At 34.6% G+C, this 22,281-nt stretch overlaps 1 protein-coding gene across 1 annotated transcript in view; it reads left to right on the forward strand.

Annotated features, from left to right (window-relative positions):
- Positions 1-22,281, forward strand: part of LOC136030708 (cytoplasmic dynein 2 heavy chain 1-like) — a 575,385-nt gene that overhangs the window by 329,234 nt on the left and 223,870 nt on the right. The window contains exons 45-48 of the mRNA XM_065709779.1: positions 1,773-1,880; positions 5,440-5,672; positions 11,047-11,269; positions 16,353-16,518. Coding sequence (XP_065565851.1) covers positions 1,773-1,880; positions 5,440-5,672; positions 11,047-11,269; positions 16,353-16,518 — 730 coding nt within the window. The remainder of the gene's footprint in view (positions 1-1,772; positions 1,881-5,439; positions 5,673-11,046; positions 11,270-16,352; positions 16,519-22,281) is intronic.

A 22,281-nucleotide genomic window follows, 5' to 3' on the forward strand; every position in this document is an offset into this window, starting at 1 on the left:
ATCTGTACAAAAGGCTTCTGTGTAACTTAATGGCATAACTTTCACGAAGATCATTTTCATTTAAGGGTTGTACTCCTCCTTTTGCTCCAACGTAAAAAAGTCAGGTAACTTAAACTTAAGACTGGAAAAAAAACAAAAATATTAAAAAGAAGAATCAAGAAAATCAGCAGAAATCGATGAAAATTGGAATGATGACGTGTATATTTGAATAAAATCATCACTTTCCAGAGTTTGTGTTCCTAATAACAAATGTTCTTTTTCAGTTGCACTTTGTTATTATGACCCTTTCAATCTGAGGTTCTTTTGAATCTAAGGAAGGCTGTGATCCCCTACAGACCAGACTGCCATTCATCAATTCTAATTTTTACATTTGAGAATCATTTCCCTGAGAAGTAGTAGCCTAAACTACTTCTGGGGAGAGGAAATAATTGACGTTATAAATTATGTCGAAAATGCCAAAAATTAGTTTTAGGGTCAACTTCACAATTTCTAAACGTTTTTTCTACATCTTTTTAACGACCACACTGCCTTTCTATGACGAAAAAAAAAAGAAAAAAAAGCTCAATAAATTATTCAATAAAAATAATAAGCTAAAAGTTCAATAAAAAAGTATCCTGTTGAAATACAGTATGTTGTAATTTTGATACTTTGTTTTATTTGCTGATGACGATCCCTGGTATATAAGGTTGAAATATCCAGAGATTTTGTATCTGTTTTTCACTGTCCAATAAAAGGATTTATCCCTGTTTGAACTTTTATTTGTTTATAGTTTATTAAAGTGCACCACTCCACCCTTCTTCCGTCTTTATGGCCATATGAAAGTAATTTTGATGTTGCACTTAAAATATTTCTGCAGTGGCGGAAGAGTTGTCACCCGTGGCCTCCGTGTTGTCCGCACGCTCTGGTTTTTCTACGTATCTAAATTGACTAACTACCTCAGAGTTTTCACTTAATACCATTCTGGCCCTATTTAGATCAAAATTCTTGTCCGGTGCCACAAAATAGCAGAAAATATCACACTTCTGTGTAGTGAATTTATTTGTTACTTAAAAGAGCACTAGAGCCCTTGATTTTCGTTAGAATTGGTTACCCATCGGAATAAAATATCTGAATAAATATACAAGAAAGCACCCATGTTCTTCCCTTTAGTAAAAACCTAAAAATTTCCTAATTTATTACATAGGAGCTTGAAACCTTGGCTGTGGGATTCCTTACTGCGGTAGATTTCTTTATTGTATTTTCATCAAGCTAATTTCTCTCTTTGAGTCGTCCTTTGAACATTTTTCCTAAGTACGACAAATCTTCTCAGGCTCTGATTTTTTTTTTTTTTAGCTCGCTTAAACTTAAAATTGTTACATATTTGGAATCATAGTGAAAAAAGATGTTTTAATTTATATATTGTTATCAACATCTTTTTTTTTATTTATGGTCACTATTGGGACGTGTAATTCTTTATTTTCGGTACGTTATGAAAAACTTACTGGGAACCGTTTTAATTGATTTAATTTTGCAAAGAAAATCTTTAAAATACATATATATTTGCTGACCAGTGCATACCGCTATATTTTGGTAAATAATGCAAAAAAAATTACATTAAACTTAATGGTTAAATGAAAAAAGGCATATTTGGAGAGAACTGACTAATCTCACTTACTTGCCTGTCTTGTTCGACTGCAATACCTTGGGAAACTGTTTTAAAAAGAAAACATGCCATTTTGGAATTGTGTTCGGTTCTCATTTAGTTCCTTTTTTGTTTTTTTTTCTTTTTTCAGATTTTCACATTGTTCCAGCTATATCTGAAAGAACTGGGAAAACTCCCTTGTGCTTTTGTAGAAAAGAAGACTGGGTTAAAGAAGTTGAAAAAGCCATTTATCAATACGGTAAGGTTTCAATCTTCTCAATATTTCTTTTATTTTATTTGGCAGGATCTCAAGAATAAGAAAATTCAATCAATATTCCTCCCCCCTCCTCCAAAAAAACCACCGCAGATGCTTGCACCAGCTGAACCCTCTCCCCTCAGGTAAAAATCACCCCATCATTCCCAGTCACTGGGGATTCAAGGGCACAAATAAAAAAAAATCATAACACACTGAATCGATAAACACAAAACCATGTTCTTTAAAACATTATACTTTCCACAATGGAGTAAAAAAATGGAGTACTCCAAGACTGAAAAGAGTTGTCATTTACCCTACATTAATATGAGTTACATAATTTATTTATTTTGATTGCACATGTAAAGAGTCGTGAAAAGATATAAAAATATAATGAATTTCAATGTCGAAAATACCCCCTCAGAATCAGCCTCGACAATCTTTACGATGCGAAAAATTCACCCCTGGAAAATTCTTCCTTAACACTTCCCCCCTAAAAATAATTTCTCCGCGTGTAAAATACCAATAGTAATTGAAACATTAGGCTCAATACCAAACTAACAAACGTTAATCTAATATTCAAAAATTTAAATGATGTTATTGGAAGAAACTGTCAAGCACCGAGTATCAAACTACGTTAGTGCCAAAGACTGTAAATGTTTATGGTGTTTTGCTAGACAGTGAATGTGACCTTATGTTTATTTCAAGTATCTAAAATTATTCCTAGTCACTGGGATTCTTTCTGAAATCATTCTCTGAACTTAAAATATTTAGTGTTGTTCGTTTTGGCTCTCACCTAAATACGCTTGCCTCATTCAACATGCCTGTCTTACCAAAGACCAGACTTCCAAAATCAATAATATTTTCAATTTTTTCCATTTTCTATGAAGTTGAGCTTAGTTTGAATTTTTTTCCATTATCTAGGAAGCTCAACTTAGTCCAAATCAGCTTAGTTTGACTTACCTTACTTAGCTTACTTTTTTATTTTAAAGCTTTTTACTTTAGCTTAGTTACGACATAAACTTACCTTAGACATTAATTGAGATGTATTGAGATGCCTACAGCCCGACTATTACTGCCACAATCTTCCTTCCTGCCAAGACAACTTTGGAACTAAATAGAACAACTACTACTACTACTACTGCCACTACCACTGATACTACTACTAACAACTTACAGCGGCACCAAGCCGTTTTAGACCAACACAGCTAGTCACGCTTCACCTCAACCCTAATCTATTCAAAGCCTTCCTTTTTACACTCTACCAGGAAGTTTCCATTTTGCTCAAATCTTTGTTTACTAAATAGACTAATTAAAATAACTGATCAAGCGGACAATGCCTCGAATGATACTTAATGTACCGTAAAATCTGCTATGGTGAAATTTCTGTACGTCACCCTCACTGTGCTAAAATAACAGAATTCAACAGCCATGTACGAGGAACATATTCAGAGGGTCAGCAACACAGAAACGGAGTATTTCTGAAAATATGAATAATCTGCCAATCTGCCAATCCCCTGTTTACAGTGCATTAAAATCCCGTTATCAGATTCTGTCTACGTTGATATTCGGCGTCATTTCGATTATATTTTAAACAAAATGAATGAGATTGTTGACAACGGAGGACGAGTTTTAGTTCATTGTGTAGCAGGTGCTTCACGTTCAGCGACATTTATTTTGGCATATTTAATGAAATTCCATGGATTAAATCTCAGAGAGGCATACATTTTTGTCAAGTCAAAAAGAAGTATAATTCAGCCAAATTTTGGATTTTTTCGACAATTAATCGAATTTGAACGAGAAATATTTGGACTTGAAAGTGTTAAATTTGTTTATAGTGAATCATCTCGCACATTTATTCCTGATGCTGTAGAATCAGAACTAAAAGAACAACTCTCAAAATACAAAAGGAATGATACTTAATGTACCGTAAAATCTGCTATGGTGAAATTTCTGTACGTCGCCCTCACTGTGCTAAAATAACAGAATTCAGCAGCCATGTACGAGGGAACATATTCAGAGGGTCAGCAACACAGAAACGGAGTATTTCTGAAAATATGAATAAGAAATACCCTGAAATTTAAAATTTAAATTCCACGGGCTTTAGGCATTGGAATCCTTTCCCCTCTTACAGAAATCCCGTGAGTTGAGTCCCATTTTCTGTGCCAAACATTGTGCGTGGGCTATTCAGGCCCAATAAGCTGCTCACTGTCTTGTCAAGCATCTGTTTAAGAAAGAAAATTTTTATATTTTGTATTGGCAAACACCTCCTCTTGGAATTAGAATATAATTAAGGTCTGGGGTACCGCAAATGGATAAAAAAGTGAGTGCCTTCAGGACCATCCGTTCGCCGATACCATCTCCATATCAAAGAGTGGATAGTGCTCAGCAATAGGTTGTTTTTTATTGTTTTTTTTACATGAATATTTTTTTTTGTAAGGACTTATCACCTACCCCTCACCCCAAAAGGAAGAAAATCTTCTCTGTCAAACTTTATCAGACTTGAATCTCTTCATGTAAGACTACTGCTTCAGTATCTTTTAATCTTCTAATAGTTTTATTTCAGAAGACTAGTTGAACTGCTGACTATACCTTTCACGCATCATTGGTCAGAAAATACCGTTTGACTTTTCTCTTTCTTCACTGCCAGTTCTTCTTCCTTAGACTTCCATTTCTGACTCTTCTCAGCTGTGAAGTAGTTGTTGTGCATCCATAGCAGCTGCAAGTCTGTCAAACTAAAGTGCACATTTTTAATATTTCAGTCTTTTACGAAAACCTGCCTCGATTTTAAAAACCCTTAGCCTACAATTTTGGTCCCAGTGTGAACATTAGCTGAGAATAGTTGAGCTTACTCATGGGGTTTCTTTTATTACATAAGCCTGAATGAAAAGCGTAATTTCGTCAAAATTCTAAGGGGCAAACTTGGGGTCAATTTTTTGGAGTCAAGTGAAAATGTCAGTAAAAACTAAACAAATATCGTTTAGTGCCATAAAGGTACTAATTAGTACTTTAAATGTACTATAAAGGTACTTTATACCACCATATAAAGGTAACTTATACCACAAAAAAGGTAAATATGTACTAAAGAACTGATCTGTTTCTATTGATGCTTGAATTATGCAGGTTTATGTTAGTTTTGACAATATTTTGGAAGAAACTAAATTTCATCTGGGGGGAGAGACTAGGTCGGGGGACCGAGATCTGGGAGGGACAGGTGCTTCCTGTTTCCTAGCAAATTATACCCCTGCCTGAATAGTCCTAAAAAACTTCACTCTGTTTTTCTCATTCATCCTTGTGCGGAGGAAAATCTGTTTGCAAGCTTGGAGTGGATAATCGTTCCAAAGTGTAAGAAGGCCTTATTTCATCTAATCTTCTTATAATGTATTAAAAAGGAGATATGATTGATTAACAAGGATTAAAGGGGTTGATTTCTTTTAATTGTTTTCTAAGTAAATTTAGACAAGGTAAGATCTACTCTTCATAGTTGTTGTTTAAGCTTCTTAAGATTTATCATCCTCATTACACCAAATTACCGGCATTTAATAAATTTGTTATTATATTTTAGGAAGGGATTTTGAACTTGAATTACCTCTTGTCGTTACCAAAGAGCTTTTGGAAAACATTGCAATTATTGACCGTCTTCGTGTTATGACTGGAAAGTCACTGGTTTGGTTCGGACGACAAGGATCCGGTAGAAAGTTGGCAATTCAAATTTTAGCTTCATACAGGGAAATGAAGGTTTACTTTCCATATAATTGTAATCCAACTTCAAAAGACTTCCTTTACGACCTGAAAGCGGTAAGCCTGTTATCTGTTTTACTGTATTTTACTGTTTTTCTTTATTCAACTTAAAAACTACAAAAACAATATTATACCCCAACAGAGAGCAGAACTCTTAAGGCTGGAACAGTACAAAGACATAGAAAAAACATGAACCTCTCTTCACTCTAATAATTCGAAAAACTAACACGACAAAAAACAAACAAAATAGAATAAAAAACACAAAAGAGAAGTAACAAGGATAAGTAAATAACTAAATATCGGGCAGAGGAGGGGGGTATCAAAGTTTGTTTCTCTCACTATTTGCTTACACTTCGCAAATCCTAGAAGTTTTTTCCTTGACTCGGTTATTTCTATGCCGCTTTGTTATTCGTTATTTAGTTGTTGTTTTTTTTTTTTCTACTTATTTTGCTAAACAGATAGCTGATCCTTGTATGAGTATAGCTACAATTCATTTCAAAAGATTTCATCTTGTGACTGTATGCAATATCATTTTGTTTCTCTTCCTCTGTTTTATTATTGAATCCATATCTTTGTCGTTTGGATCTTTAGTTTTTTTTTATCTTAGTTTTCTAAGGCCATAGTGGGATCCTTATATGGAAGCATACGCATAGAAATTAGATTATTTTTATATATCAATTTAAAAATAAGTTTTTCCCAAAAGAAGTTTCTAAAATATGAGTGAAGATCTACAAATATCCAAAGAAGACAAAAAGTAAATTCAAATCATAATCAAACAGTTGATAATAATGAACTGTAAGTATGGAGCAACTTGGTCCGGTAATAGCCCAGACTGTAGAAAATAGAATTGAGATAACAATAGACACATCAAAATAGTAGGCTTTTAAAGCTAATTCCAAATGCACAAGATTCATGAAATTTAATGTTACCCGCCAAAAATTACGAGCTGAGAAAATCTGGTTGATTTTCGAAAAATGAGAGACACGCCACTTAAAAGTCAAGGAATCTTTTTGAAAATCACACCATCAGGTTCAGCGTCTCAGGGGACTATACTGTATATGTTTCAAGCATTGATTTGCAAAAAATTGAAATTTCGTACTTTTTCAGAAGAAAAAGCAAGAATGCGAGTCTATATGTTTTTTTTTTTATTCTTTTCCAGGGGGGTATTGAATTGATAGTTCTAGAATATTGGAAGAGAGTTCATTTGAACAGAAATTAAAAGCTCTAGTATCCTCTTAAACAAAAATTGGTTGTTAGCTAGACCTTCCCCTTCTTCTTAATACCTCATTCTGTTCCTAGATGCTAACCTTTTGTCCTAATTCTTTAAGATCTATAGCGCAGAGAGTGAGTTACTGAGGAGAGGGCAACTCCCTCATACGGAAAAATTTTCTGTTGGTTTTAAGTTTTAATGTTGCTCCTTTGTTTTCATTTTAGTCTCTGTGTTTTAATTTTTCATCCCAAAAGAAAAAAAAAATAAAATAACCATCATAACCAGGATAATTGAAAAGAACTTGCAACAAAAGACAGACTGTTTAATGTACTCTAATACTTATCCCTGGAGGTCTGAGCAATTTTAGGAATTATTAATTGTTATAAGAGAGAAAACTTTAATAATATATTTCATTTGAACTTTGACTTGATTATTCATTGTAATTTCTGTTCAGTTGGGGTGTCATTTCCTTGAGTAAATGAAATAAATGAATAAATGAAACCCCAAAAGAACAGAAATTGTTATAAATAATGAAGTCAAGCCTTAAACGAACAAAAGATATCTCAAATAGGAGTGGGGCTGACGCCCCTTAAGCCCTGTAAAAGCTAGACCGTCATTTGTGATTTGCATAAACACAGTTTTCATTGTAATATCTGTGTTTTTATTTTTCATTCCAAAACAAAACAAAATAAAATAACCATCATAACCAGGATAATTGAAAAGAACTTGCGACAGTAGACAGACTGTTTAATGTACTCTGATATTTATTCCCGGAGGTCTCTGCAATTTTAGAATTGTTAATCGTTATAAGGGGAAAACTTTAATAATATATTTCATTTTAATTTTGACTTGATTATTCATTGTAATTTTTTTTTCAGTTAGGCTTTCATTTCTTTATTGATACTTATTTATATTCAATTTAAGGTTGCTTTACGATCTGACCTTTTTTCTTGCCTTCTTTGGATAAAAGTAGATTTAAATTTTTTTATTTAATTCAAAATTGAAACGAACAGAAAATATTAGGAATGAATAAATGAAACCCCAAACGAACAGAAATTATCATGAATAACCAAGTCAAGCTTTAAAAGAAAACAAAATCTCAAATAGGATTAGGGCTGACGCCCCATAAGCCCTGTCAAAGCTAGATCGCCATTGACTTGTGTAAACACAGTTTTTATTTTAATTTCTGTGTTTTTATTTTTCATCCCATAAGAAAACAAAATAAAATTATCATTATAACCAGAATAATTGAAAAGAACTTGTGACAGTAGACAGATTGTCATATGTACTCTGATATTTATTCCTGGAGGTCTCTGAAATTTAGGAATTGTTAATCGTTATAAAAGGAAAACTTTAATAATATATTTTATTTGAACTTAGACTTGATTATTCATTGTAATTTCGGTTCAGTTGGGGTTAATAATTTCTGTTAGTTCTAAATTTTAAAGTTGCTCTTTTGTTTCAGTTGGAAAAAAAAACCTTTTTTTTTATTTAACTTAAACTTTAAACGAACAGAATATAGTATGAATGAATAAGTAAAACTCCAAACGAACAGAAATTGTAATAAATAATCAAGTCAAGCTTTAAAGGAACAAAAATACGACTTCGTTATAAACAATTCATTAGATAAGGGAACTAATTACAAATGGTAAATTTAGGCTCAATAAATTGGGGAAGCCCATTTTAGAACTATTTTTGTTCTTAAATGCATGTGTGATTAAACACATCAATTTTGTGCTCATTTCTTAAAGGAGTTTTGACTTTCTGTCTAAAACCTAAAAATAAGTCACCAGGAATCAAAGCAGCCTTATTCGTTTCCGTCTTAGGTTTCCTTGGTTCTGCAACCTGAATTCCTGTGTCTCCATGGTCAATAATTTTTAGCGGAGAAACATAAAAAAAGACACTGACTAAGAAACAATAGAGCCATAACTTTTTAACACACTTATTGTTCTTGATAACCTTCACTTGGCTCTCCCAATTGAAAACTTAAAGTTTGCTTGATATCCCTCTCCTATATTCCCTCCAAGCTTCATCTGAGTCCCTACGCCCTTATGAAAATCTAGGTGCATATAATAAGTTTTCATTTGATTTCATGTTCCTCTCGACTTCCCCGTAAGACTCCAACTTAATACCATTATCCGTTCCTGAAATTTTACGGATGCACCATTTTGATAACATGGATCCACATAGTGTCTTTTGATTTAGAAAAATCATCCTCAACCTTCCCTGAAAGTTTTAACTTTATGCCTTTAGCTGCTCTTGAGATGTGGTGCACACACCCTTATGACTATATGGATGTATGCAGTGTTTTATTTAGTTCTATGTTGCCAAAAAGTTTCCTAAAATTTGTAATGGGTACCCTTTGTTTCTACTCAAATATTGCAGGTGAGATGCTTTTGATCACTTGGATACAAATAGTCTAGTTTCGTTTACTCCAACATCTCCCATCATTCCCTGAAAATTTAAAATAAATTCCCTTTGCCATTCCTAATTTATGGCTGATATGACCTTTTGAGATCCTAGATACACATTATGCCTTTTGATTTAATTCAAAATTTCCCCTTAACACTCCCTGAAATATTCAGCATAATACCCTTTGCTGCTCCAAAGATGTTACTTATACACTGTTTTGAAAAAGGATTCAAAGGTTATAACTTAATATCCTCTTTATTGCAGACACACCGTTTGATTTCTTGGTTGCAAATAAGGCCTATTGATTAACTTAAAGACCTTAAGTCTCAATTGTAAAGTTTCAAACTAATATTTCTAGCTCTTCCCAAGATATTGTACATACGCCTATTTGACAACCTAGATAATTATAAGGTCTTTTAGTCTAATTCATCACCCCTTAAATTTTCTATATTGCAGATATGCCCCTTTGACACCTTGAATGAAACATTATGTATGAATATACATAATGAATATAACGTGCTATTCTATTTCATTGACAAAGTGAATAATTATTCAATACCAGATAGCGCGTCATTATTGAAATTCTCGGAGATATTTCAAGAAATTCTCGGAAATTGGGATAGGGCTCCGCTTGGAGTATTGCCCCCCTCCACGCTACTGATTCCATCACACAGATTCAAAGAACCAATGTTTTGTAAGAGATAACTATGAATCAATTCAAGATGAACGAATTGTTTATGACAATTTAGAACATGGGCTAAGTTAAGCAATTGATATTAGCGTCATTAATAACCTTATCTACTTTCAAATTTGTATCGTAAGCTCCGTCAGGACTGCCTTTAAAAAGGTAATTTGATTATATTTTCGTAGAATTAATATGCCTAGACGATAGACAAAACATATATAACACGTTTTAATATACTTCTTGTATACTACTACTACTAACAACTTGTTTTAGCACCGAAATTGCCTTTGGCCATCACAGCTACGCACGGTCCTCCTTCATCTCTTCGAAGCACTCTTCTTTACACCCTCCTGGGAGGTTTCAATTTCCCTGAAATATTTCTTTGCTACATCCTCCCATCCCAACTGCGGACGACCTGCTTTCCGTTTAGTCCTACACGGTTGCTCCAAAAGAGCAACCCTTATCAACCAGTCCTTCTTCCTTTGCAGAACGTGCCCTATTTATCTCAACCTTTCTCTCATCCTAGTCCTAAAAAGCAGGATTTAGCCAAGCTTTTCATACAGCCTACTGTTTGAAATACAGTCAGTTACCGGGTACCAGAATAATAAGCATTAACAATAAGAAGAAAAATAAGGAATTCTTTTCGCAAGACAGTGGAATTCTGTAACATGGAATTCTATAACTATGGAATACAACTCCCTTATTCCTAAAAATTTTCAACTATGAAAAAGCACCCTGAACAGTGGCTTTTCTTCTTTTAACACCTTCACTGCTTCAATATGTAGGCCATATTCTTTTGTGTGTGGCCTATAAATTTATATCTAGCTAAATATGCGTGTGAATTGATCCCTGTATTGAACTATTTGTAAATTAAACTGCTAAAGTGAGTCAAAACTATCAAAAATTCCTTGTTTCTTAAGTACTTTCATTGGCTCACTACGGTATTGCATAAGCTTTTTACAAAATCAAAAGAAAAAATCGTGTCAAATGCGTAGTCAGTAAAATTGCTTTTCTTCATGAGCAGCATGGGTTTATAAGGTTTAAAGGTTTTCTAGTTTTCTATCAAATTAAAACGTGATTTTATTTAGTAATAACGACTAATGTTTATTTGTAAAATATTTCAGTCGTTGATCCATGCTGGGTGCAAGTCTGAGCCAGTACTGTTTGTAATTGACGATTTCCAACTGGGTGATTTTTCAGCTGTTGAGTACTTCGCTTCTATATTTTCGAATGGGGAAATCCCTGGTCTCTTCACTAAGGAAGAAGTGGAGCAGTCTTTTTCTATTCTTCGTGAAATGTTGGATGGCATTTCTGCTTCTGAAAGTCTACAACTAACATTTCATAAAAGTAAGTTATAATCCAGAAATTAAGGGAAAAAGAAAAGGAGCATCAACCCCAATAATGTTGTCACTACTTGCCGTGTTGAATGTTACAAAATTTTCGTCATTAATCTTGACGGAATGTCTGATAAATTGGAAATAAATTTCGCAATCAATTCAGCTACTTTATAAATCTGTTTTTGGTCTTTTGAGGCGAAGACTGTCGTCAGCGTAGGCTTTGAAAGACGAATCAGTACCATGAAGTAGAAGAGATGGAGAGATCTGACTAACGGTCTTCGATACTGCCTGTTTTACAATGAGAGGAATAAGAACACTGCCTCGCTTCACCTGCCTTTTCAATTTGATTGGTTCTGAAACTGTACATTCGCATTTGGTAGACACCATTAAATTTTCGTATTTAAATTTGAAAGTTTCCACTAGACTGACACTTGCGTCGATAACCAATAGAGTTCATAGTTTGCATAGAATCGACATTATCAAACGCTTTTGATATGGCTTTAGTATGTATAAAAAGCCTGTGGGCATCTAACATTTTTTTTTTAAACCAAGCTGATCACCTCTAAAAAGTCCAGCATATTCCATAGAAAAAAAACATATTTTCAATTACTTCGATAAGTATTTAAAAACGTATTCCTTTATTTAAGCTAGCATAGCACTTAAACTTGGACTAAATTACTCCAATTTTGCAATAAAATGAAACATTAACTAAAGATAGCTAAAAAAAATTGGTCTTTTGGCTAAATACAATCACAAAATATGGCACAAAGAAGTTCACAAGCCTGTTCCACGGAACTTAACGAGTTGCAGTTTGTTAGGATGCCTACTAATTCTGCTGATCTGTAGAAGTGCAGATAAGTTAGGTTAGATCCGCCTATTAATTCTGCTGACCTGTAGAGACGGTAAAAGAATAGATAGGTGTTTCTTGTTTGCTAGTAGTGCTTTTCTGAATTTCAATATTAAATCAGGTCTTTGTGGGGATGGAGGGTGCAAATTTTGTAGCTGGTTTTTGAACATCTTCTAGTTCTGCTGACATGTAAGCTTTGTTTTGAGACTGGGAATCTCAAACAGACCAGCAATAATCGAGGATAACCCTTGTAAAAATTGTGTACTCCAGCAGCACCTGGTGATCCAATAAGTCCAACAGATGTCAAACTCTGCAAACTTGTACAGCAAACTTGTCAAACTCTGGATTGAGTAGTCACCTTTAAGTAGAATATTATCTACATGCAGGGTAAACGAGTAGTCAATTGGTGCAATCACAACCATAGGATTGTGGCATAACAGGAGTGTAAAACAGCATATCTAGTATTGTAATGTACTGCTTGATGGAATAAAATCGTTAGAACTTTCAATTCCTGTTCATTCACTTGTTTGGTGTTTGATTGGTGGTTGGTGAATTCAGTGAAAAGAAACGGGTCAAACTGTTGTTAAAAAATTTTTGACGGCGTACTTGAGAAGCACAGACAAGTCATCAAGGAACTTAAAACGCTCCTCAAAATCCTGGTATGAAAAAAGATTGGTATGATTACGGTAAGGAACAGAAGAGCAGCTAGGTTTATTCCATGGAAGCAGCTGCAAGTTAGTTCTGACAACTCAGAGCACGTATGCTCGACAAATGAGGTTTAAACTGATTGCCGTCTGGCTCGTAGAGTGTTTCTCATAAATCACAGTATTTTACTTTTAACTCCCATCTCTTTTTGATTTGTTATTGCAGTTAGGTGTTTGGTAACATCGAATGCTTTTCTACAGTCTGCCAAAAGTAAATCGACAAACCATCTGAAAGGTCCAAACACTTGATGGTTTAGTGGTTCATTCACACCAAATGTACTGCCACACTACTGCCTCGAAAGCAGCCGCATTGGAAAGGGTCTATCAAAGGTTTGATTTATGGTTACACAGAAAGGTAGACAAATCCCTCAGCTATCTTGGCTAAGTTGGGAATTATTACTATGGGTCCCAGTTAATTACAGGACCGGAGTATCTTGACTTTTGGTATGTGACCAACATACACGGCTTTCCCAATCTTCATAAATATTTTTTCTGATGAAAATTTACATAGACTGAAGCGTATTAATAATTCCGATCATGCAAGATCTAAGAATTATTAGGTGAACTCTAAACCGATAAAAACAGACTTTGGCATAATGAATTTTTTCAGGAAACTTGTTGCCCAATAATGTAAAGCTTTTTCAGGCCGGCTTTGTGTTTCCTTTTTGTGGTCTATTTCAACTCAAACAAAGTCCTGTATATTATTTGTTTCGTCAAATCAAATCATATGTGCGGCTACATTTTTGCGTGTTTATTTGCCTTCTGAAGCTCTACAAACACAGACTACTTCGGTTTCCTCTGCAAGTTCTTATGTACCTAGTAGGAACTGCTTTTGATTAGGTAACTTTCAAGGCATGTATATCTAATAGTAGTAAGTTTTAAGGTCAATAGAGGCTGAAAATGCATCAGGGCCGGAGCATAAAGGGTCAAACGACATTTGAAGCAACTATAGACCATGGCGAAAGTGGTGACACACAAATGACCATTCACTTTCTTGAACTTTGGATGGTTGTGCTCCATAACGACTGTAGACAAAATGATAGTCCAAGATACTCACAGATCACATCTGCACGAAAAGACATGATGAATCTTGGACCTATGTCCATTAGTATGGATTTATTTTGAACAAATACGTTAATACGTACGTATTCTTGTTTTCATAGGTCTTCTAGAACTTTTACCCTCTTGTATTCGTCCTAACTTCGTCGGTCTTGTTTGTTGGCATAATTACGTTTTTCAGCACATATATCAATGATCTGGGGTGTGATCCAAGGTTAAAAAGAGCGGTACTGTACTCCTATGATTTCTCTGGCCGTTTCTCTGAGGATTGAGGCGCTTTTATCAACAAAACGGTCAATTTACTTTGTGGTTGGGACTACCGTGAGCTGAATTGCTGACAGCTTATTCGGGATACCGGTTTTATGCTTGTTCCTTGATTTAGTGTTTTCGGGCATAATTAAACATAACGAAAAGAAGTTTTCAAGCCAACTTGAATGTTTCTCAGAGCAGCATTTTGTTTTTGCCATTTCACTTGAACGGGTCAAAATATTAGAGAAATCTAGTAGAGAAATAAATATGGAAAGCTCTGCGCCAATGCATCAACGATAAGTACCATGAGTGTGAAGACGCCTTTAAAAAAGGTGATAGCCACTAAATGCACAAAAAGAAATCCGCGGTTGCAACAGCCCTGATAGACAAATATGGACGCCTCGTCACAGATTATGAGTAGAGACGTTTACACTTCTGCCAGAAACTGAACCGCGCAATAACCTCTGTTCCATCTATTCTACTGTCTCTTCAACTACCAGAGTACCAAGTAGATCCATGCCACCACTGTTACAAGGAGAGGTAGTTTCAGCTACAAAATCCCCGAATACACACAAAGCCCCCGATATGGATGTTATCCAGTCAGAGCTACTTAAGTTGGGCCAAGAAGAACTAGTAGACATCTATCGCAAAGTTACAATAGGCATCTAGAAAACGGACCACTTTCCCATATCCTAGGTGAAAGCATGATTGTCCCCCTTTACAAAAAGGGTGAAAAGGGCTACTATAACAACAGCAGAACAATTAGCATGAAAGGTAAATTGGTGAAGATCCTCACGAGAATCCCGTTTAACCAACTAAAATCCCTAATAGACCTAACCTCAGAGGAATATCAGGCCGGCCTCTGCAGAGATCGATCTACTATAGATCAAATATTTTCCGCTTAAAACTGAAGGAGAAATATATAGAGATTGTGAAAGAGATGCTCTTACTTTTTATTAAATTTAAACAGGCCTTCTATTTGATATGGTGTAATGCCATTGGGTACAACCTTCTGCATTTTGGAGTCCTCAAAAATATGGTAGGCTTGATCAATGACCTGTGTTCAAATTTTGGTAGCCAGGTTTAGACGCATGAAGGATTGACAGAAGAATTCTACACATCAGCAATTTTTCTTCAGGGGTGCTTCCTATCCCCTCATCTGTTTAATCTGTTTCGAAATGTAGCTTTATCATTCTCTGAAACCACAGACGCATCCATTGGAGGGAAAGTTGTCGACAAATTAGGGTGCGCAAACGACATCGTGGAAACAAACAATCATGAAAATCACCTCCAAAGAGACACAAACGAGCTAGTGTCAGCAACCAAAGCTTTCGGGATGATTGTCAACATAGCCAAAACAAAAGTCATGTGGGTATGTAGCAGCTCTGCTTGCAGACATCTGGCTATCCACAAGTTTAAGAATAGCTGATGACCAAATTAAATAGTTTCGCCGGCCAGCCCCTAGTTATTTGTCCCAGCTCCTAGTTATTTTTTTTCTAAGCTTATCATTGTTAACACGTTCTTTCGTAATAACGTTTTTGAATCAGGAGCGTACACCGAAGTTGGGGTACATGCCTGATTTATAAACAGTTTAATTAAGAGTGATAGAGCAAATTAAGGATAATCGTAAATTCATACGATAAAATTACACATTGCGTTATTCTTTCTTTTTTTGGTATTTAGAAATAGAGAGCTGTAAAAAATCAAAAGTGGTCAAAGAAGAGACGTACTCAAGTTACAATTCATTTTATAAATAACAGTAAAAAAAAGTAGAGTATGGAAAGTACTAAGCACAAATCAGATATAAAATTTTTGCAGAATTTTCAGTTGAAACATAGGTTTTGAGGGCAATACCTAAAAGAGGAATATAGTTGTGCTACTGGCACTGTGGCATAGACAGTGCTTATCGAGGATTTCAGCTCAAATTCCCTCTGAGACATAAAAAAAATTATTGAAAGTATTTTTATACTACTCTTAGTTTAGTATAATAATAAGAGTTTTTTGATTCTTTTAGTTTTTAAATCAGGTTTTGAAACCCTAAAAGGTTGTCATTATTTTTCATTCTCTACCCGCATTTAACGTTTTTGGTTGTAGTTGACGGTGTAATATCTGTACAATACAAATGTCGGAATACTAAAAATTGTCAGAGATAAGAAAAACCATAATGCTGAAATAGTCTGTCAAATTAAGTAGTGTGGATTGCTTCTTTTTAAGGATACGATTACATGTTTCAGGAGTGAAAGAAAATTGGCATTTAGTGGTTCTTGCAGATACAGAAAACCAAGCTTTAATCCCAGCATTGTCGGATATACCTGAATTTTGGAAAAAAGTTTTTGTTAAATACCATCAAGATTGGTCTGATGAAAGTTATGAAGAGATTGCTGAAGTAGCTCTTGAAGGGTAAGGAGTTACTGCTTTCTCTTAGGGCTCTGGTTTCTTTTATTCTATCTGCCCAAAGAATATAAAAATTTCGTATGGAAAGAATTTGCCTTTTTTTTATTGACAAAGAGTTTTCAGCTTTGGAAGGCATAATATTGACATGTGAATGAGGTTATTTAGGTCCTAATGGAAGTTGACACACATTTTACATTAATGGATTAATAATTGAATTAACTTGCTTGAAATGGGTATAGATTGTAATCTGCATTAACTGACTAACTTTATAATTATTATACAAGAATTCCAGAAAACTTTTCGATGTAAATTTTAATGCCCGATTAATACCTAGTCACACCTGTTCATAAATTTTAACGTCCAGCGCGTACAATAGAAATGGGAAACTGAACTAAAAAGAAATTGAAGCTGAAAACCTTAAACACTATTTTTTTCAACTATTGGAAACTAATGCTATGACATTGTATATTTTTCAAGAATCATCATGCAGATAGAATAGCTGATATTCTTAACCTCTTGAAAAACGTTTTGCCTTTAATGTTCCCTCTGATTTGTCAGTCATAAGGATAAAGCATGAAAATTGGACATTCCTCAACTCAAAAAAAATTGTGAAGGGTCCACAGTATTTGGCGATATAACTATGCGTAATTTGGCTATATTTGGCTATAATTTGGCTACATACTATGCGTAATTTGGCTATATTTGGCTATAATTTGGCCACATACTATGCGTAATTTGGCTATATCCACAACTATGAGTTTTTTTGGCTCGAGCAGAAGTCAACAGTATTATTTCTGCTTTTTTCTTTTACTGAATATAAGCTAGAATTTTTTTAACCTGGCTAATCATATGGAAAAAAAATTAAAATGTCAGTAATATTTGAGCTCTGCCAAATATGTGAGAAATTTTGAATAGGTTTAGCAGAAAATAAAAATTTATCAGACAGAGAAATTTCAATAGAAAATCTTTACTTTTCTGACTGTTATGGTAAGTAATGACAATTTGAACCTGAGAAATGCTATTTTGGAGTTTGAAACTGCTCTTTGAAAGGGTAAGGGCTGACAGAGACATGGAGCTATCCAGGCACTTGTTTTACAATTAGTTTGATTCTATTTTGTTTTTTTAACGTCTTTTCTTGTTACTCCTTTAATCATTTGTGGAAAAACTCTAAAATTCTTGGTTCTTGATTTTTCTAGTAGTAGCTTATCTTCTTGTTTTTGTTCTGTTTTTTATGTACCTTTCTATTTCTATCTCCTCGTTGTCATTGGCATCAATAATGCCCCATTCACGTAAATTTTTCCTTTTTATCTTTTTTTTCTGGCATTAGTCTTTGCATATTTTTTCTCCTTTTTTTATTATTTTATTGCAATGCTGTACGTTATACAATGTTCAACCTATAATCATTGTGGTCACATTTAAAGAAGCGTCAAGACACTTCAAATTCCAAAATTTCTAGTAAACTAGGGATTATGAATTTGTGTTCAAACCAGGCGACTTTAACAAACCATAAATAAAAACCAATAGAAATGGGATCTAAAAGGAGCAGGTTTTTCTTAAAACAGCTTTACGTTTTCAGCTGTAAATCCTTTGGCCAAGAGACCGGCTTGTATAAAAAAATTTCATTGGTGTAGGGGCTCCTTCAAGTTGACTTAAATTTTTGCCCACAATATCCTGGAGCTTACTTTGTTTCTTTTTTTTGCTAAAGGTGATGCCTTAATGCAAAAAGTCATGTTTGGAGCATAGGTACCCCCAAGAAAAGGGAAAATAGGACTGAATGATGTTTATTTTTCTTTTTATCAACTTGAACGCTAAAGGCTATTTGCAAATCCCTGTCAAGCCAACGAATTAAAAAAAATATAAGCCTTGTCAAAATTCTCTAAGAAAGACTCCTCAAAGACAAGGGTTGTCGAATTTGAAAGAGGGGTATTTTTAAATTACTTCATGACTTTAGTCTAAAGAAGGAAGTTCGAGGAGGGACATGTCCTGATGTACTGTATAATTTATATTCGCTCAAGTTTTAATGTTACACCTTACCTCCAATTAAAAAACTTCTTTTTTAATTCATCATTCCAGCAGCAAATGTTATGTGTTGTAAAAAGTACATTTTGGAAAAGCTGGTGGCACAAAATACCTGAGAACCTGTTATTGTAGCTCAAATGATGTAAACATTATATTCACATAATGTCAATGAATTTCAGGGAGGAAATCGGCAAAACTCAACTCTCCTAATAGTTGACATTCTGTCATAGAATATTTTTTTCCATGGTATTTATGTGTGTGTGTTTTTTTTTTATTATTAGTTAACGGGTGATCGTTCAAACTAATGGTCTTTGAAAGTTAGCTTATACTACCGTAGCTTATGTTACCATAGCTTATTATATTTTGGGAGGACTGAGGAAAAAACACTTCCCTTTCCCTCCAACACAAATAGGCCCCTTAGTTCCCATTCTAAAAAGATGATCCTGAAAGTTTCACTTCTATCACGCAGCCGTGAGACAAAACAGGTGTCCTGTTTTCTGTTACATTTTAATGGAACCTACTGACTGTAGACTTTCCGTGACAAGCAATACTCGCTTGTCTTTGATGTCTTTGATGAGAATACTTTGATTGACTTTGAAATGTTAATAGAAAATCTCTGGCACTTGCTTTTTTAATAATTCATTGGTAAACCAAAGGTTTACCTAGCCTTGCGGTGTTAATTCATATTAGTCCAAAATCTGACGGGACAGGGATCGAGATGACAACTATCGCGTAAGATATCGAAGTTCAGAAACTGAAGACTAACACAGGGAAAATAGGTCAAACAGTTCGTGGTAACAAACTGTGAGTAAGGAACGACCAGGCTCAATAGTAACCGAAACTCTAAAAAACGGAATTTTGATACCAATAGATATATCAAAAGAATCGGCTTATTGTGCTAATTTCAAATATAGTTTCATTGACTTTAGTTTTACCCATTAAAGGCTGCAAGCCAGAGCTGAAATTTCTGATTTCTGAAAAAGGGGGGAAAGCCCCCTAAAATCAGATTTAGTGTAACACAGATTTAGTGTAACAAAAAAACCTTACTGTAGAGGTTTAAAGCTTCAGTCTGCAAAAAATTATAGAATTTTATATTTTTTGCCAGAAGAATGATCACGGATGCGTGTTTTTTTTTTTGTTTTTTTCTTCTTCTTCTTCTTTTTTCTCTTTTTTTTCAGGGGTGATCGTATCGACCCAGTGGTCCTAAAATATCGTGAGATGACTCATTTGAACGGAAATTAAAGTTTTATTGCCCTTTTAAGTGACCAAACAGATTGAGGGGCAGCTAGACTCCCTCCCTTCCCGCTTTTTTCCCAAAGTTGTCCTATCACAATTTTAAAAATGTTATTTTGTTCATTCATTATCAAAAGGCACAATAACAATGCCTTTGGATAGGAAATGGCCCTCCATCGCCCCCGGGGAAGGTCTTTAAGTTATGAAATTTGCCTAACGTTTACTCATAGTATTTGTTACTGGGAAGTATGTATACATTTTCCAGTAAGGGTTTGGGGACAAACTTTCTGCTGGGGGATTTCATCACGGGGGAAATATCCATGGGGGGTAGAAGATTCCAGAGGGGTAAACTTGTCAGGGAAAATTATACACTGGGGAATTTGCCAGAACTCCTATACAAAATTCTTCTTATAGTCTTACTTTCTCTTTTCCTTCTCAATTTTACGTGTGGATTTGCTAAAGTAGCTTCTCGGGGTAATTTTTCACCAGGATTGATTTTTCTAGAAGATATTTGCGTTGAGAGGGGGATATCGCCGTGAAGCTGGGGCCAGATTTCCCAGTATTATTTAAAACCTGCAGAGATTAAATAAGAAAAACAAGTTTTTTTCAACTGAAAGTAAGGAGCAACATCAAAACTTAAAACTTACAGAAATTATTACGTATATTAAGGGGGTCTCCCCCTCCTCAGCACCTTGATCTTTACGCTAAAGCTTGAATTTTGTACCAATTCCTTAATAATGACTCCTGAAACACAAGAGTCGTTTAATTAGAATAATAAGAAGCTTTTTTAAAAGTACTAAAAAGCTTTAGCGTGAAAAGCGAGGAGTTGAGGAAGGTGAAATCCCCTTCATATACGTGATAGTTTTTGTTCGTTTTGAGTTTTATTGTTACTCCTTAATTCTAGTTGAGAAACTTTTTTTTCATTTAGTTAGTTATAAAAAGATGTCTTTTTTTATTTTCATTAAATAAAAAAAACAATTTTTTTAAACTGAAATTAAGGAGCGACATTAAAACTTAAAACGAGCAGAAATTACCCCGTATATGAAAGGGGATGTTCCCTCTTCAACGCCCCGCCTTTTACGCTAAAGTTTGACTCTTTCTCTCAACTCAACTTTTTAAAACAGTAAAAACTTTAGCGTAAAGAGCAGGGCGTTGAAGAGGGGATATCCCCTTTCATATACGGGATAATTTCTGCTCGTTTTAGGTTTTAATGTCGCTCCTTACTTTCAGTTAAAAAAAACTCGTTTTTTATTTAATTTCTGAACGTTTTTTAGTTAATCCATGTTTTGATTTCGGCTCTCCGCAGATGATAATTAAAGCGAATTTTGCATATTAATTTATTTGGCTAAATGGCTTTCCCATAGTTTTGATCGAATCTTTTTGATAAAAAAGGAGGGGGGAGGAGGCCCAGTTGCCCTCCAATCTTTTGGGTACTTAAAAAGGCAACTAGAACTTTTAATTTCTTAAGAACGTTTTCATTAGTAAAAGATATACGTAACTTACGAATTAGCTTACGTAACAAACTTCTATATTTGTATGTTTTTATTACGTATATGAGAGGGTTCGCCCACTCGTTAATACCTCGCTCTTTACACTAAAGCTTAAATTTTTCCCCTGAATCACAAAGGCCGTAGAAAAAATAGTTGAAATTACTAAAAATACTTTAGCGTAAAGAGTGAGGTATTAGGAGGAGGTGAACCCCTTATATGCGTAATATTTTCTGTTCGTTTTAAGTTTTAATGCTACCCCTAACTTTCAGTAGAAAAAAACTTTTTCATATTTATTTTTTCATTGTTTTTTAAATAATGCTAGAAAATGCTACGCCCTCTTCATGGAAATCTTCTTCCCCCATGACAAATTCCTCCATGGAAAGTTTCCCCACATAACCCCCTCTTCCCAACCAAAAAATCCCCCTGAAAACGTCAGTACACTTCCCAATAACCATTACTATATGCAAACACTGGTCAAAGTTTGTAGCTTGCAGCCACTTCCACGGGGACTGTGGGGGAATGAGTCGTCCCCAAAGACATACTTATTAGTTTTTCGACTATGCTGAATAAAATGGCTATCTCAGAATTTTGATCCGACGACTTGGGGAAAAAATGAGCGTGGGAGGGGGCCTAGGTGCCCTCCAATTTTTCGGTCACTTTAAAAGGGCACTAGAACTTTTCATTTCCGTTTGAATGAGCCCTCTCGCAAAATTCTAGGACCACTGGGTCGATACGATGAACCATGGGAAAAGAAAAAAAAACAACAAACAAACAAATAAACACGCATCCATGATTTGTCTTCTGGCAAAAATACAAAATTCCACATTTTTGTAGATAGGAGCTTGGAACTTGTATAGTAGGTTTCTCTGATAAACTGAATCTGATGGTGTTATTTTCGTTAAGATTCTATGACATTTAGGGGGTGTTTCCCCCTATTTTCTAAAATAGGGCAAATTTTCTCAGGCTCGTAACTTTTGATGGGTAGGACTAAACTTGATGAAACTTATATATTTAAAATCAGCAAGAA

Source organism: Artemia franciscana, chromosome 8, assembly GCF_032884065.1.
Source record: "Artemia franciscana chromosome 8, ASM3288406v1, whole genome shotgun sequence".
Taxonomy (NCBI): domain Eukaryota; kingdom Metazoa; phylum Arthropoda; class Branchiopoda; order Anostraca; family Artemiidae; genus Artemia; species Artemia franciscana.